Source organism: Euprymna scolopes, chromosome 43, assembly GCF_053919585.1.
Source record: "Euprymna scolopes isolate OS-2025 chromosome 43, ASM5391958v1, whole genome shotgun sequence".
In the NCBI taxonomy this organism is placed as follows: Eukaryota; Metazoa; Mollusca; class Cephalopoda; order Sepiida; family Sepiolidae; genus Euprymna; species Euprymna scolopes.
The window spans coordinates 12,560,319-12,578,580 of record NC_136524.1 but is presented as its reverse complement, the minus strand read 5'-3'; the positions used below and the strand labels follow the sequence as shown (position 1 = coordinate 12,578,580).

General features: G+C 24.1%; 1 protein-coding gene across 7 annotated transcripts in view; it reads left to right on the top strand.

Moving 5' to 3' along the window:
• Positions 1-16,857, top strand: part of LOC145268193 (uncharacterized) — a 175,863-nt gene extending 159,006 nt beyond the window's left edge. For all 7 annotated transcript variants that reach the window (XM_080123433.1, XM_080123435.1, XM_080123437.1 and 4 more), the window contains one exon: positions 16,602-16,857. Coding sequence is in view for 1 of the 7 variants with exons in the window: in XM_080123432.1 (XP_079979558.1) it covers positions 16,602-16,634 (33 nt within the window). In the remaining 6 variants the exon portion in view is untranslated. The remainder of the gene's footprint in view (positions 1-16,601) is intronic.
• Positions 16,858-18,262: the final 1,405 nt, after the last annotated feature.

Genomic DNA, 18,262 nt, shown 5'->3' with positions numbered 1-18,262 from the left:
GGATTGACCATGAAATCACTGGGGATCGATTCTCATTTTTTAATAACCACCATTGTTTAGCTAACTCGGTTTTATTCTTAAGTTCTGGGTTATTGAAAGAATGTTTGTGGTCATAAAAACGTTGTTTCCAGCTTCCGGCAGAGATACCGAAGTAAACTTTTTTGTCCCTGTTATTATCTTCTGGGTTGATCGTGGCCTTATAAACCACGCACTCAACTTTACAATAACCGTCCAGTGGGCAGTTATTTTTCACTTGGCAGTTACATTTGTCTACTGTAGCCTTATTTCTATTAGAGTTGTTTAATATTTTATTATGAGTGCTAATTATTATTAATTTATGAATATATATATATATATATATGAATAAATATATATATGTATATATATGAATAAATATATATATATATGCATATATATGAATAAATATATATATATGTATATATATGAATAAATATATATATATGTATATATATGAATAAATATATATATATGTATATATATGAATAAATATATATATATGTATATATATATGAGTAAATATATATATATGTATATATATATGAATAAATATATATATATGTATATATATATGAATAAATATATATATATGTATATATATATGAATAAATATATATATATGTATATATATGAATAAATATATATATATGTATATATATATGAATAAATATATATATATGTATATATATATGAATAAATATATATATATGTATATATATATGAATAAATATATATATATGTATATATATATGAATAAATATATATATATGTATATATATATATGAATAAATATATATATATGTATATATATATGAATAAATATATATATATGTATATATATATGAATAAATATATATATATGTATATATATATATGAATAAATATATATATATGTATATATATATGAATAAATATATATATATGTATATATATATGAATAAATATATATATATGTATATATATATGAATAAATATATATATATGTATATATATATGAATAAATATATATATATGTATATATATATGAATAAATATATATATATGTATATATATATGAATAAATATATATATATGTATATATATATGAATAAATATATATATATGTATATATATGAATAAATATATATATATGTATATATATATGAATAAATATATATATATGTATATATATATGAATAAATATATATATATGTATATATATATGAATAAATATATATATATGTATATATATATGAATAAATATATATATATGTATATATATATGAATAAATATATATATATGTATATATATATGAATAAATATATATATATGTATATATATATATGAATAAATATATATATATGTATATATATATATGAATAAATATATATATATGTATAAATATATATATATGTATATATATATGAATAAATAAATATATATGTATATATATGAATAAATATATATATATATATGTATATATATATGAATAAATATATATATATATGTATATATATATGAATAAATATATATATATGTATGTATATATGAATAAATATATATATATATGTATATATATATGAATAAATATATATATGTATGTATATATGAATAAATATATATATATATGTATGTATATATGAATAAATATATATATGTATATATATATGAATAAATATATATATGTATATATATATATGAATAAATATATATATGTATATATATATATGAATAAATATATATATGTATATATATATATGAATAAATATATATATGTATATATATGAATAAATATATATATATATATATGAATAAATATATATCTATATATGAATAAATATATATATATATATGAATAAATATATATATATATATGAATAAATAATATATGATAAATATATATATATATATATGAATAAATATATATATATATGAATAAATATATATATATATATGAATAAATATATATATATATATGAATAAATATATATATATATATATGAATATATATATATATATATGAATAAATATATATATATATATGAATAAATATATATATATATGAATAAATATATATATATATATGAATAAATATATATATATATATATGAATAAATATATATATATATATATATGAATAAATATATATATATATATATATATATGAATAAATATATATATATATATGAATAAATATATATATATATATATGAATAAATATATATATATATATATGAATAAATATATATATATATATATGAATAAATATATATATATACATATATATGAATAAATATATATATATATATATATGAATAAATATATATATATATATATGAATAAATATTATATATATGAATAAATATATATATATATATATATATGAATAAATATATATATATATATGAATAAATATATATATATATATGAATAAATATATATATATATGAATAAATATATATATATATATATGAATAAATATATATATATATATAGAATAATATATATATATATATATGAATAAATATATATATATATATATATGAATAAATATATATATATATATATATGAATAAATATATATATATATATATATGAATAAATATATATATATATATATATGAATAAATATATATATATATATATATGAATAAATATATATATATATATATATGAATAAATATATATATATATATATATGAATAAATATATATATATATATATAAATATATATATATATATATATATATATATATATGAATAAATATATATATATAAATATATATATATATATATATATATATAGAATAAATATATATATATATATATATGAATATATATATATATATATATGAATATATATATATATATGAATATATATATATATGAATATATATATATATATATGAATATATATATATATATATGAATATATATATATATATTATATATATGAATATATATAAATATATATATATATATGAATATATATATATATATATATATATATATGATTTATATATATATATATATGAATATATATATATATATATATATATATGAATATATATATATATATATATATATATATATATATATATATATATATATGAATATAAATAAATATATATATATATATATGAATAAATATATATATATATATGAATAAATATATATATATATATGAATAAATATATATATATATATATGAATAATATATATATATATATGAATAAATATATATATATATATATATATGAATAAATATATATATATATATATGAATATATATATATATATATATATATGAATATATATATATATATATATATATGAATAAATATATATATATATGAATAAATATATATATATATGAATAAATATATATATATATATATGAATAAATATATATATATATATATGAATAATATATATATATATATATGAATAAATATATATATATATATATATATATGAATAAATATATATATATATATATATATATATATGAATAAATATATATATATATATATATATATATGAATAATATATATATATATATATATATATGAATAAATATATATATATATATATATTATATGTATAATATATATATATATATATATATATATGAATAAATATATATATATATATATATATGAATAATATATATATAATATATATATGAATAAATATATATATATATATATATATATGAATAATATATATATATATATATATGAATAAATATATATATATATATATATGAATAATATATATATATATATATATATATGAATAAATATATATGAATAAATATATATATATATATGAATAAATATATATATATATATATATATATGAATAAATATATATATATATATATATATATGAATAAATATATATGAATAATATATATATATATATGAATAAATATATATATATATATATATATGAATAAATATATATATATATATGAATAAATATATATATATATATATATATATGAATAAATATATATATATGAATAAATATATATATATATATATATATATATATATGAATAAATATATATATATATATATATATATATGAATAAATATATATATATATATATATATATGAATAAATATATATATATATATGAATAAATATATATATATATATATATATATATATATATATACTAGCAATCGGTGCCCGGCGTTGCCCAGGTGTTTTGAAGTGTATGCTGAGGAAAAAAAACGGTCAATTTTTTAAACTTTGACCCCTATTATGACCTCTTAACATTTATTGTTTAGGGATCAAGTAAAGTTAATAAGTTAGATCCATGTCCAAGGAATCTATATATAAAATATCACGTGTTCAGACCTTAAATTGTAGGAGGAGTTTGGTAGAGTTCTCAAAGGTCTAATTGTTGAATATTGACCACTTAATCGCCAAATTTCTGTCGAAAACCTATCACATCGATTTTCCCAAATCTCAGTACCCTGTATATCAAATTTCGAAACTGTAGGCTTATAATTGACAGTTTTAGCGTAGGGAAATGCACACAGACGCACAGACACACACAGACACTATCACTTATACATATATATAAACATAAACATCATATATATAAGGATAATAGTACGCCATATATATAACAAAAGACCACTATTTACTGAAGTGAAAGGAATACCCGGGGGAACTTTACTCAAAAATAAATCTATATTTTTTTGTGTATATTGATAGTCTGGTACTTATACAGTTTAGTGACGACATTAAAAAATGGAAATATTGAAAAAACATTTTTATTGTACGTAACTGTTATAGACTGAAGTTCTCCGAAAAAAAATTTCACTTCATTTGATCAAGTAGTTTTTTTTTTTACAGCGAAAAACAATGATTTATCACGGCTACGTCAACGTGGCCATTTTGGAAATGTTATTGCAGGCCCAGGAATTCCCCAAGGGCAGGTAACTGCCGTACATAGCAGAATACCTCCATTTTAGGCCAATCTAGCCCTTTTTCCCCCCACCAGAATGAGATTTTTTTTTTTTGCGAAGACAGATGCCATTTTTGGGGTGTTTTTTTTTTTCTAATTTGTAACAGAAGTAAATAAACGAAGTTTCGAAGTTATCCATGCGTGTCCAACTGAGCATGTTTCGAAAATAATCTCGTATAAAAATTCTTCAATTCTTTGCTTTCTTCAATTTCTTTGCATATTCAATAGTATTCTTATTTAAAAAAAAAAAAAAACGCAAAAAAATTGCAGATTTAAAAAAAAAAAAGAAAAAAAAACGTAAAAAAATTGCAGATGTGTTGTGCGCATCTCAATATGGCGAGAAAAAAAAGGCTAGATTGCGAAATTTGGCCTAAAATGGAGGTATTCTGCTAGGTACATTTCCAAAATGGCCACGTTGACGTCGTCGTGATAAATCCATAGGACGAGTTAGCCGAAACATGATGAAGCAACTATGAAAATGAGGAAAACAGTCTGCAAAAGAATGACTACACTGTATAAGTATCGATAGTCTTATCAACACCCCATTTTCTATTTATTTAAAAAGAAAATACAACTTTATACAAATTCCCTATTAGTTTCTTTTTCGGTTCTCTTATACGATGATCACTCTTATACGATGATAACTATTACGTGTAATTATATTCATACAGATATTCTATATGATTTATATTTGCGTAATATTTGCGTAGAAATGAAGAAAATCAAATTTACTGTGTATTTATCGTGTTGCCATAACAACGTGACGTAGCCAAGGACGGTAGTGGACGTGAGTGTGTGTGCGTGTGTGCGCGTGTTTTCGTGCTGTATTGTTTGTAGTAGTAGTACTAATATTCTGTCCAGCGTTTGCTTTCTTGTTTTGTGAATGGCGGACGTTGAGTCGGAGGTTGGATTGTGAAGTTTCGTATTTTTGTAATTTGTAAATGGCAAGTTAGAAAAAAATTAAACCCTTCCAAGATGGACAATAAATAAGACCAAAATATTTTATGGTAAAGTTAAGAGCGTAAGAACTATACTTTTTTAGGAGATGTGATTATTGGATTAACCAATCAGAAATCGTCTGTGGCACACACATCTCTGTTTTTATAGATATATAGATATATGAATAAATATATATATATATGAATAAATATATATATATATATATATGAATAAATATATATATATATGAATAAATAAATATATATATATATATGAATAAATATATATATATATATGAATAAATATATATATATATATGAATAAATATATATATATATATATATGAATAAATATATATATATATATGAATAAATATATATATATATATGAATAAATATATATATATATATATGAATATATATATATATATATGAATATATATATATATATGAATAAATATATATATATGAATAAATATATATATATATGAATATATATATATATGAATAAATATATATATATATATATATATGAATAAATATATATATGTATATATGAATAAATATATATATATATATATGAATAAATAAATATATATATATATGAATAAATAAATATATATATATATATGAATACATAAATATATATATATATGAATAAATATATATATATATATGAATAAATATATATATATATATGAATAAATATATATATATATATATATGAATACATATATATATATATGAATAAATATATATATATATGAATAAATATATATATATATATGAATAAATATATATATATATATGAATAAATATATATATATATATGAATAAATATATATATATATATGAATACATATATATATATATGAATACATATATATATATATGAATACATATATATATATATGAATACATATATATATATATATGAATACATATATATATATATATGAATACATATATATATATGAATACATATATATATATATATATGAATACATATATATATATATGAATACATATATATATATATGAATACATATATATATATATATGAATAAATATATATATATATATATATGAATAAATATATATATATATATATATATGAATAAATATATATATATATATATATGAATAAATATATATATATATATATGAATAAATATATATATATATATATGAATAAATATATATATATATATATGAATAAATATATATATATATATATGAATAAATATATATATATATATATATGAATAAATATATATATATATATATATGAATAAATATATATATATATATATATATGAATAAATATATATATATATATATATGAATAAATATATATATATATATATATGAATAAATATATATATATATATATATATGAATAAATATATATATATATATATATATGAATAAATATATATATATATATATATATGAATAAATATATATATATATATGAATAAATATATATATATATATATGAATAAATATATATATATATATATATATGAATAAATATATATATATATATATGAATAAATATATATATATATATATATGAATAAATATATATATATATATATATATATATGAATATAATATATATATTTATATATATATATATATATGAATTTAAATATATATATATATATGAATAAATATATATATATATATGAATAAATATATATATATATATATATATATGAATAAATATATATATATATATATGAATAAATATATATATATATATATATATTATAAATATATAATATATATATATATATATGAATAAATATATATATATATATTAATAAATATATATATATATATATGAATAATATATATATATATATGAATAAATATATATATATATATAATATATATATATATATGAATAATATATATATATATATATGAATAAATATATATATATATATATGAATATATATATATATATATATGAATAAATATATATATATATATATGAATAATATATATATATATATGAATAAATATATATATATATATATATGAATAAATATATATATATATATATGAATAAATATATATATATATATATGAATAAATATATATATATATATGAATAAATATATATATATATATATGAATAAATATATATATATATATATGAATAAATATATATATATATATGAATAATATATATATATATATATAATAATATATATATATATATGAATAAATATATATATGTATATGAATATATATATATATATGTATATGAATATATATATATATATGTATATGAATGAATATATATATATATATGTATATGAATAAATATATATATATATATGTATATGAATAAATATATATATATATATGTATATGAATAAATATATATATATATATGAATAAATATATATATATATATGAATACATATATATATATATATATATATGAATAAATATATATATATATGAATAAATATATATATATATATATATATATGAATAAATATATATATATATATATGAATAAATATATATATATATATATATATATGAATAAATATATATATATATATATATATATGAATAAATATATATATATATATATATATATGAATAAATATATATATATATATATATATATGAATAAATATATATATATATATATATGAATAAATATATATATATATATATATATATGAATAAATATATATATATATATATATATATGAATAAATATATATATATATATATATATGAATAAATATATATATATATATATATATGAATAAATATATATATATATATATATATGAATAAATATATATATATATATATATATGAATAAATATATATATATATATATATGAATAAATATATATATATATATATATATATGAATAAATATATATATATATATATATATATGAATAAATATATATATATATATATATATATGAATAAATATATATATATATATATATATATGAATAAATATATATATATATATATATATATGAATAAATATATATATATATATATATATATGAATAAATATATATATACTAGCAAAGATACCCGTGCTTCGCACGGAGCTTTGTTGCGCACTCGGGTACCAAAATCTGTGGGCACCTTTCCAGTAAGTTGATGTTGTAAGAGCAACGATTGCATAAGGTGATTAACATTTTAACTACCTCTTGTAGTGACTGAAATTCAATCAGGAACTTCACAAAACATTTTCATCAAAAAGGAAGGTTACTTGATGTTACATAGTAAATTTTTCATTGAAGTCATTTTCAACTCTTGCTTAAATTTTATCTTGCACATTCAATACTAAAAACTTACCACAATCAGATCATGTCAGTTTTTCCTCATATCCATTTCTCGAACTTTTCACTAAAGAGCCTCAGGGTAAACTACATTTCTGCTGCTTTGATTTGGAGCCAGAATGTAGAGTTTTTCTGAACTTCCTGTCCGGCTGATGGAGACGTAGAACATACCGTGACTGAAGCAGTCTGATGTCAAGTCTACGCCAATGGTGTTAAATGTCTGACCTTGACTTTTGTTTATGCTCATTGCAAAACACACCTTCACAGGAAATTGGAGTCTCCGGAATTTAAATGGAAGTACTGAGTCCGATGGAACTAAGGGGATCCTTGGCAGTAGAACGGTTTCGCCTTTGTAGGGACCACAGGAAATGGTGGCCTCAAGTACATTGGTGTGCAATCTGGTGATAACACATCTGGTTCCGTTTGTTATTTTTGGCGGTTCCAAGGATCGAAGAATCATGATTGGCGATCCAATTTTGAGATTTAAAATGTGTGGAGGCATTCCAGATATCTCCAAAGAGTTTAAAAACTCCACAGGGTAGTGAACAGCTTCATATTCATTAGTAGCTGAATCAACTGACTTGTATTGCTTTGTATCTCCTGGAAATTCATCCATTATTGAATTGTTCAAATGATTCACATTGCTGTTTAATGGCGAAATAATAGCCCTCTCAGCAAGCCAATCCGGTGATTTTCCATTGTTTTGCAGGTCTGGGTACACTTTGTCTTTCAGTTGCTTCTGATTACTGACACATTTACCAAGCGCAGTTGGAATCTTAATTGTGTCAGGTGAAGAAGTGATAGGAAACTGACCATTACCGATTTGGAGAAGCAATTTTGAGAAGTCTGCTGCAGCTGTGTTATCAGAGATATAGGCTCTCATATTAGTAGTCAGTCTCTTCACTATAACGTGCCTCCAGAGATAGGATTGTTTCAAACTTGCATTGACAATGTTAGCCCTTGTGCCATTTTTAACCACTGGGAGGATTTGACGGAAATCACCGCAAAATAAGGTTGGAATGCCACCCATGGGATTCTTGTTTCCTGTGATGTCTTGCAGTGTTCGCTCAATTGCTTCATAAGCACTCTTGTGCGTCATTGGGGCTTCGTCTACAATGATTGCAGAGGTGTCTCTAATTACATTTGCCAAGGCTGAGTTACCAGTAATTTTGCAAACTGGCTGATCCATTCGATGAGTATCCAAGGGTACTTTAAAAGTGCTGTGAAGAGTGCGGCCACCTTGTAGTAGAGTAGCAGCAATGCCACTGAATGCTGTTGCAAGCACAATCTTTCTCATGGATCTAATCTTTGCAAGGATCAAATTGATTACAAAAGTCTTGCCCGTACCACCTGGAGCATCAAGAAACATCATGTTTTTGTTCATTTCACCTTGTGCTTCCAACATTGCCATGAATGAATTGTAAACTTCTCTTTGAGAATCGGTCAGTTTTTCTTGCATATTTTCTGCTTGTAGGGAAGTTCTTCAAGATTATAAGTAACTTCACGTTGATACTCTCTCGCGAGTCTTTCATCTCTCCCTTGCATTGGTGCAGGTAATCCATAGCTTGCCAATGGTTGACCGCACATAAGGAGAACTTTTTCTTCAATTAGACAAAGAGTTTTATTGTAGATGTCCTCATTAAAATCTGCTTCTGAATTGTTAACTTCTTGCCTGTATCTGTGAAGAATGTCTTCAGATATTACATCACGAAAAGCCATCCAGATCTCAAGAGGATTTCTTGGCTCACAGGCTGTTAAAATTATCACAAATAGGCTTCGCAAATTTGAAGGTGATTGAGTGGCACTTGCCTCTCCTACTGCTTGATGCAAGTGATGGTCATTTTCTAGAAGGCCTCGAGCAAGGCACGCTGCTCTGTATGTTTCAAACACCTGACCATTGTATGCTCGCAAATTTTGAAATGAAGTTGGACCAGCAACCTCATTGAGCAACAGGCGTAAGAAATAACACTCCCCTGCTTTTGGACTAATCGTGTAGATTCTCCCAATGCATGGTGCCTTCCATACATCATCATTTTCAGTACCTTCAACTTGTACCCCACGCATTCTTCTCATCCATTTCTTTGTCGATTTGTTCCAAGTGTAAAACTCAGGGACTTCTACGTATTTGAGACCCCTTGCAAAGTCATCCTCATGGCAGAGTTGAAAAAATGCTGTCAAAGTTGTGGCAGGCGGTGGACCTTGGGCTCGTTCCAGAACAGTATCAGCTGAGAACATGACACGCTGCCCATTTTCAAGATGAACAGAAAGTTGTACAATTGGGGGGAAATGTTCATGGATGGGATGTTCCAATATCCTCCAGGCCGCCTCTGAACTGCCGACATACCTTGCATTCTGGAACTGCTGGATCTCATCCACAATGTGACTTTGTACTTGGCCTTGTTGGTTAGCTGCTCCATCAGTTCTTTGTAGTTCAAACACTGCTTGATCACATCCTTTATTCACGTATTTGAGGACATATTTGATGCTTTGGATCGAGCTGCAAATTTCTACGTTAATGTGAGCGTTGAACTGCTGAAGGAGGACCTTGTTGTACGGAACAATCCACTGGTTTGTTATTTCTTGATTAACATACCGACCATTTCTCTTCATCCTTATTGTACCAGTCTGGCCTCCATCTTCTGGTTTTCTTCGCCTGTACTTGGGGTAAGAGTCTTGGCCTTGCTTGGTACACTGAAGAAATTCTTTTGGGTATTTTTTGGAACATTTGTTGTCAATCATACATGGACAATTTGGATTAAATGGTCCACAAGGTCCATGCACCATATGTGCCATCACTTTAGCATGAAGATCAGGATCTTCCTCTTTGTCAGGGATCTCTGCAGATATGCAGAGATCCATTTTTTCTGGTAGAAGTTTGTCCTCTGGGGCCTGCCAGGTGAGGATGTGTGCATGCGGCAGTCCTCTTTTTTGATATTCAATACTGTACAGGAAAGCCCTCAACCTGCCAAATCCTCCCTTTTTAATAAATTCAAGTAACTTTTTTAGCTTCTGCCTCAAAACCCTGGCAACAATATCTGGACGATCCTGAGGGTCTTGCCCTTGAAGACAATTTTCTGTAATTTCTGTCCACTTTGGATTTGTTGTGAACATGATGAAGAGGTCGGCTCGGCCCATTCGCCGAACATATGCCATGGCATCACTTTGACGCTCAAACATGTATCGAGGGCCTCCTGTATAAGTTGCCGGAAGTACAACTCGTTGACCAAACTGTTCTGGATTCCCATCCTCCCTAAGAATTGAATCTCTCAAGTTGCTATAATTGTCAGCTCTCAGGGTCTGTTGCTCACGCCTCAGGAACTGTAAACATTCTGTTTCAATCTTGCAGTACACATCCACCAGCCATTGTTGAAATAGCCTTCGGTACCAGAGAAAATAGTTTCCAGGCCGAGTCATTAAATGGTACGAATAAAATTGCTGTTGGGTAACTTTTCGCCCATTGGATGCCTTCATGTAGATGTTGTAAGATGGAGAACCATAGGGGTACATTAACGGGTACATTAAAGTATCGTAGAGGGGATGTAGTTCGGAGATCCATTTTAATGTATCATTTCTAAAACGCAAGACAATATCCCGGTTAGCTGTTGGTTCATTCTCCATTAATATTCCAATCTCATACGTTGTTGTTGGAGCATTGAATCGCCGTGGATGCTCTTCTTGCGGCCTTCGGTCTTCCCTTATGACAACTTTATGTTCTACCAAGTGTTCTTCTTCAATCCTCTCCTTTGTTGTTTTCAGCTGACAAATAAAGCTGTTGTTCTCATGTAAAAATTCAGTCAGACTTTGGAGAATGTCTCTATTGAGTCTACTGTCACGTCCCCGATTATGTAGTTCCTCTTCCAGACTATCCAAGAAGTAGACTTGAATAAACTTTGCTGTTTCATCTTCAGGTGGTAAAAGACTCCCAATCTGGTGGCAAACCTGGCCTCGAATTCTAAAAGAAGGATTCCACCCATGTACTGCCGCAATTTTGTGACCAAATGATGTCATTGCAAAACAATTGTTATAACTGCGTAGATTTTGCAGAAAATCTTTAGAGATGGGACCATTGCCGGAGAGCAAATCTTGAAGCAACTGAGGCAGTGGTGGAAAGCTATCAAGCACAACTTTGCCAGAAGAACAACAACAACCAGGGGTTTCTCCTTTAAATTTTACAGCTGAGCAATGTTGACATACTTTGTCCATTTTTCCTATATCAGCTGTAGTGAGAGAGTCATTTTTGTTGTAGAGCAATCCTTTTCTATTGCAGTGTTCTATTTCATGGTGTCTCAAAGCAGTCATTCGTTGTCTAGCTGCCTCGTTTTCTGTCAATTGCTGGGGCAAAGTCATACTCTCTCTCCATGCAGCCTCTCGTTGTTGCCCTTGGTATAGGCGAAAGCTTCGTTGGGTTTCCGATTCATTCTGATGTCGTTGAGCCACTCTCAACTCACCTTGTGTACGTCTACTTACCTCATATAATTCATTCGATCGTAATATTGCTTCTCTTTCCAGTGCATATCTTTGCCTTTCTTGAATTTCATCTTGTGATGAATTTAACCGCCTTACAGCATGTCTAGTTCTGTCAGCTTCACGTTGGGGTTCTCTTTCCAAATCTGACAGTCTTGCTCTCCTTTCTCTTTGACGTATCCTGTTAAGTTCTAGACGTCTTTCTCTATCTGAATTGTTTTCATTGGAGCGAATTGCAGCAACTCTTAGTCTATTAGCTTCCAATCTTTCCATTCTTTCTTCCTCACTTTCGTTTCTACTTCGTTTGGGTGGCATAATTTCGGTTTTAAACGGAATTGTTTAACGATATTAATGATTGTAAATTAATTAAGCGTAAAGGAAATGTATACTAACTGAAATGGACGAACTATAAATAATATTTCTGAATAGTACAATTATAAACAATTATATTGTACCTATTTACTATGCCTCCCCACGGGACAGAGTTAGACACCAGGGTCGTTTTTTAACGTGGAGAAAAGGTACAAAAATAAAAATTGTCTCAGTCGTGAAGGATTTCTCCTCCACCGAAAGAGAACAAGAAAATGAAGTGCAGCATCTGAAGAACAGATACTACACTTTGATCTTGACCAAAAGGAATGAATAAAAGCGACCTACGTGTGACTCATTACTTCCGGGTGTAAACGTCACAGTCTAAAAGTAATAATTAAAAAAAAAAAGTAAATGTAAAATAAATGTAATACCAACTTAGGTTAACTAAGTAAACAGTACAATTAAAACAGTTCTATTAAAACAAATAATTACTAAGATCTAGGTAATTGTTAGTCTCATTGTTATGGTTTTAAAGAAAAAAATGTGTAAAAAAAAGTTCTGCTTTTGTGAGTACGTGTATTTCTTTTAAATTACATAACCTTTTTATTTTATTATTTATATCTCTTTTAAATTTATATATTTTGTTAGTAAACTGGAAGAAATTCAGTTGAATAAAACCTTGTTCGTGTTCTTTACGTTAAACTCATATTTTTATAAAAGGTTCATCCGGTTTAAAGAAAGCACTAAGTTTAAATAAGACTGGAAATAACTAATTCAATATATAAATAGAAAAATGAAATAAATATAAGCTTTAAGTCTTAAGATAGTAATAATCAAAATGTAATAAATTATTTGTAGTTCAAATCTATGATAAACAGGCTTTCGAAATAGGCTCGACCAGAAAGATTAAATTGGAACGAAATTATAATCTCCGTGCCATTTTCAAAACAACCCCACAAAAGTAACGATATCCTGCAGTTGGTTAAATGACAATTGTTGTAAGAAAAATGTAAAAGAAAATGCGCTTATCTGTTTATTTTGACCTGTTTTATTTAATTAAAAAAAAATTGGCTATAACTGGAAGAGAGCGTTATGTTTTGGGGGTTGTTTAAAAAATAGAATGGAAATAAAGTTAGTTCCGTTTTAATTGTGTTTAATTGCGGCAAGCGCTAACAAAATCGAAAAATCACTGTTTACATTCGAAATGTTAACTTTTATAGGTTTACAGGTTTGCTGACAAGGCTGGGGGTGTTTAATACAATTATTTTACTAAATTGATTTTTTTCATTTAAAAATAAAATTATTTCTTTTTTAATAAAGTTTTATTTTAAAATATTTGTTTTTGTTTATTTATATAAAATTACGATAGTTGAATTGTATTCTTTCAATTATATTGGCAAGTAAAATATAAAAGATTAAAACGGAACGAAATTGAAATTTCCATTACATTTTCAATACAATCCCAAAACATAAAGCTTTGCTCGCCAATGAATTGTTTTGATAATATACGTAAAGTGAAATAAATCGAATATAAAATTAAATGAAAATATATTAAATAATTAAATGTTAAATAAATTTTGTAAATAGTACAGTTGAAATGATTAGAATATTTCCAATATGTAATAAGGTCGAGGTAATTAGTTAAAGAGATTTAATATAATGTGATATGCAAATGAGCATAAGTCATTCGATATGGGGGTGGTTTGTAGACTAGTATATAAAGAAATTAGGCAAAGATTCTTATGTCTCCTATAACAGAAACATCCTAAAATGGGTTCTAATGTTTCTCTACCAGGAGAGATCTACCCTCTTACCTCCTTTATATTTCGTTGATGATGATGGAGAGCTGTACACACAGACAGAAACACACGAACCCTATTACTTTATAAAAATATAGATATATATATATGAATAAATATATATATATATATATATATATATATATGAATAAATATATATATATATATATGAATAAATATATATATATATATATGAATAAATATATATATATATATATGAATAAATATATATATATATATATATGAATAAATATATATATATATATATGAATAAATATATATATATATATATATATATATATATAGATATTAGTCATTATTCCATAACTAAAAGACGTAGTAAATTCTCTCTCATGTACTCACTCATATATTTATTTACTCATTTATTTATTTTATTTTTTAGTAGGTTGTACATGGAAATCTACTAAACAACTAATTAGATACAGGAATGTTCCTCAAAAAAATTGTTGGAAATTTTTTTTATATGAAATGAAAAATGATTTGTGGGAGAAAGAAAATGTAAATGAAAGAAAATGGGGAAATGGGAAGTCTGCAAACATAAATTTATAAAAAATGTACTCAATTAAAATTTTTATATGCAACCACCCACAACATAATAATAATTCGAATCAAAATGCATGTGGTGAAATCATCTTATGTCACCATAATGGCTATACAAAAAATAGATCAATAAATAAATAATAAGTTTATGTATACATATATGTTTTTCTTTTATTTACTTAGTTTTTTTGTTTTTTTTTTCAGATCATTTCAAAGCACGGTGACAGAGATAACTGAGAACAAGCATAAACAAATGAAACTTAATAGCAAAAACTTTCAATGATGTTATAAAATATATTTTCAATTTAACTTGATCAATTTTATTCTGGTTAAATAAAGATGTCTACTTTTGTCCATTAAAATTCTATTTAAAAAAATCAATGCTGAATTTTTTGTTTTCATCATATTCCAAAGAAAGAATGTATTTATTTTTCAAATAAAATCTTATGGAAAAAGAATGTTCAATTGTACTATAACATTTTTCATAAAAATATATCAAATTGGTGTGGTATAGAAAGCAAATTAAGAAAAGTATTGTGATCTATTCTTCCTCCATTTACCCTTTGCGATTAATCCAATGACTAATTCAGGGAGAAAAACACACATTTCAATAAAACTCTGGAAAAATTGGCAAGAAAACCAAAATTTACCAAAAACTCATTTATTTGTTGCATTTGTTTTTCAGCAATTTGTTAGTGTGTGTCAAACAATTCTTTAATTCTATAACCATTTAATCGGTTTTGAACCAATATAGAATTCATGCATTTCTGATTGGTTCTCTCCGCACCAAAGGCCTTCTTGTTCTGCATTTTTCTTGACAACTAGTTGCTGCAGTGTAGCCAAAACAAAAGAGCATCAGTGAACTTCAATTAAGTGCACAAAACAATTTTAGAAAACAATGTATTAAAATTTCATGCTGATAATTAATTCCAGCCACTTTCATTACAAACTCATGAAGAAGAGACATAGTCAATCATGATAAGCATATTACAGTTTCTGTTAAAACATTTAACTCATTTTGTCTCTTGACTGCTTCTACCAAGATTCTCTATATCTACCTACATTAAAAAAATATTTTAATGTTATTCGCCAATTAAAGCATATTGCTAATGAGATATATAGGCCAGCCATGATCAGAGACCAGATTTTTAGAGGGCATCATAAGTGGGAAATTGTGCATCAATATATTCGTTCACATTACATTTAAATCGGTGGGGGAGCAAATAAATACCCACTACATAGATGCATACTATTTGCCAAGAACTTTGCAGCTAATTCTACTCTATGCAACCAAGGCTATCAGCCCCCTGTATTTCCTCCTGTAACAGAAAACATGCTATGCGACATACAAATATCTGTTCATGATGTCGCCAAGCTAATCAGGAACCTTGATTCCAGTAAAGCAACTGGCCCTGACGGCATTCCAATTATAGTGTTAAAAAAGCTGCCCCAGAACTTGCTCCCATACTTACAAAACTATTTAAGCGTTGCCTTAAGGAGAATAGCTTCCCAACACCCTGGAAAGCCTCATCAGTATGTCCTGTATTTAAGAACTCGGGTGATCAGTCATCTCCCTCTCAGGACAGACCAATAAGTCTCCTGTGTGTCATGAGTAAGTTGCTGGATCCATATTAAATAGAGAAGTAGTCAATCACCTCAGCAGAAATAACCTTCTTAGTAACATGCAATATGGTTTCCGTTCTGCTAAATCTACAGCAGATGTGTTAACGCTTATATCCCACAGAATTAGTGACTCTCTCGATGGAGGCTTCATTTCTAGAGCAATTGCTCTTGACATATCAAAGACCTTTGATAGGATATGGCATAAAGATTTCACAAGATTTCCAGCTATGGTATAGCTGGAA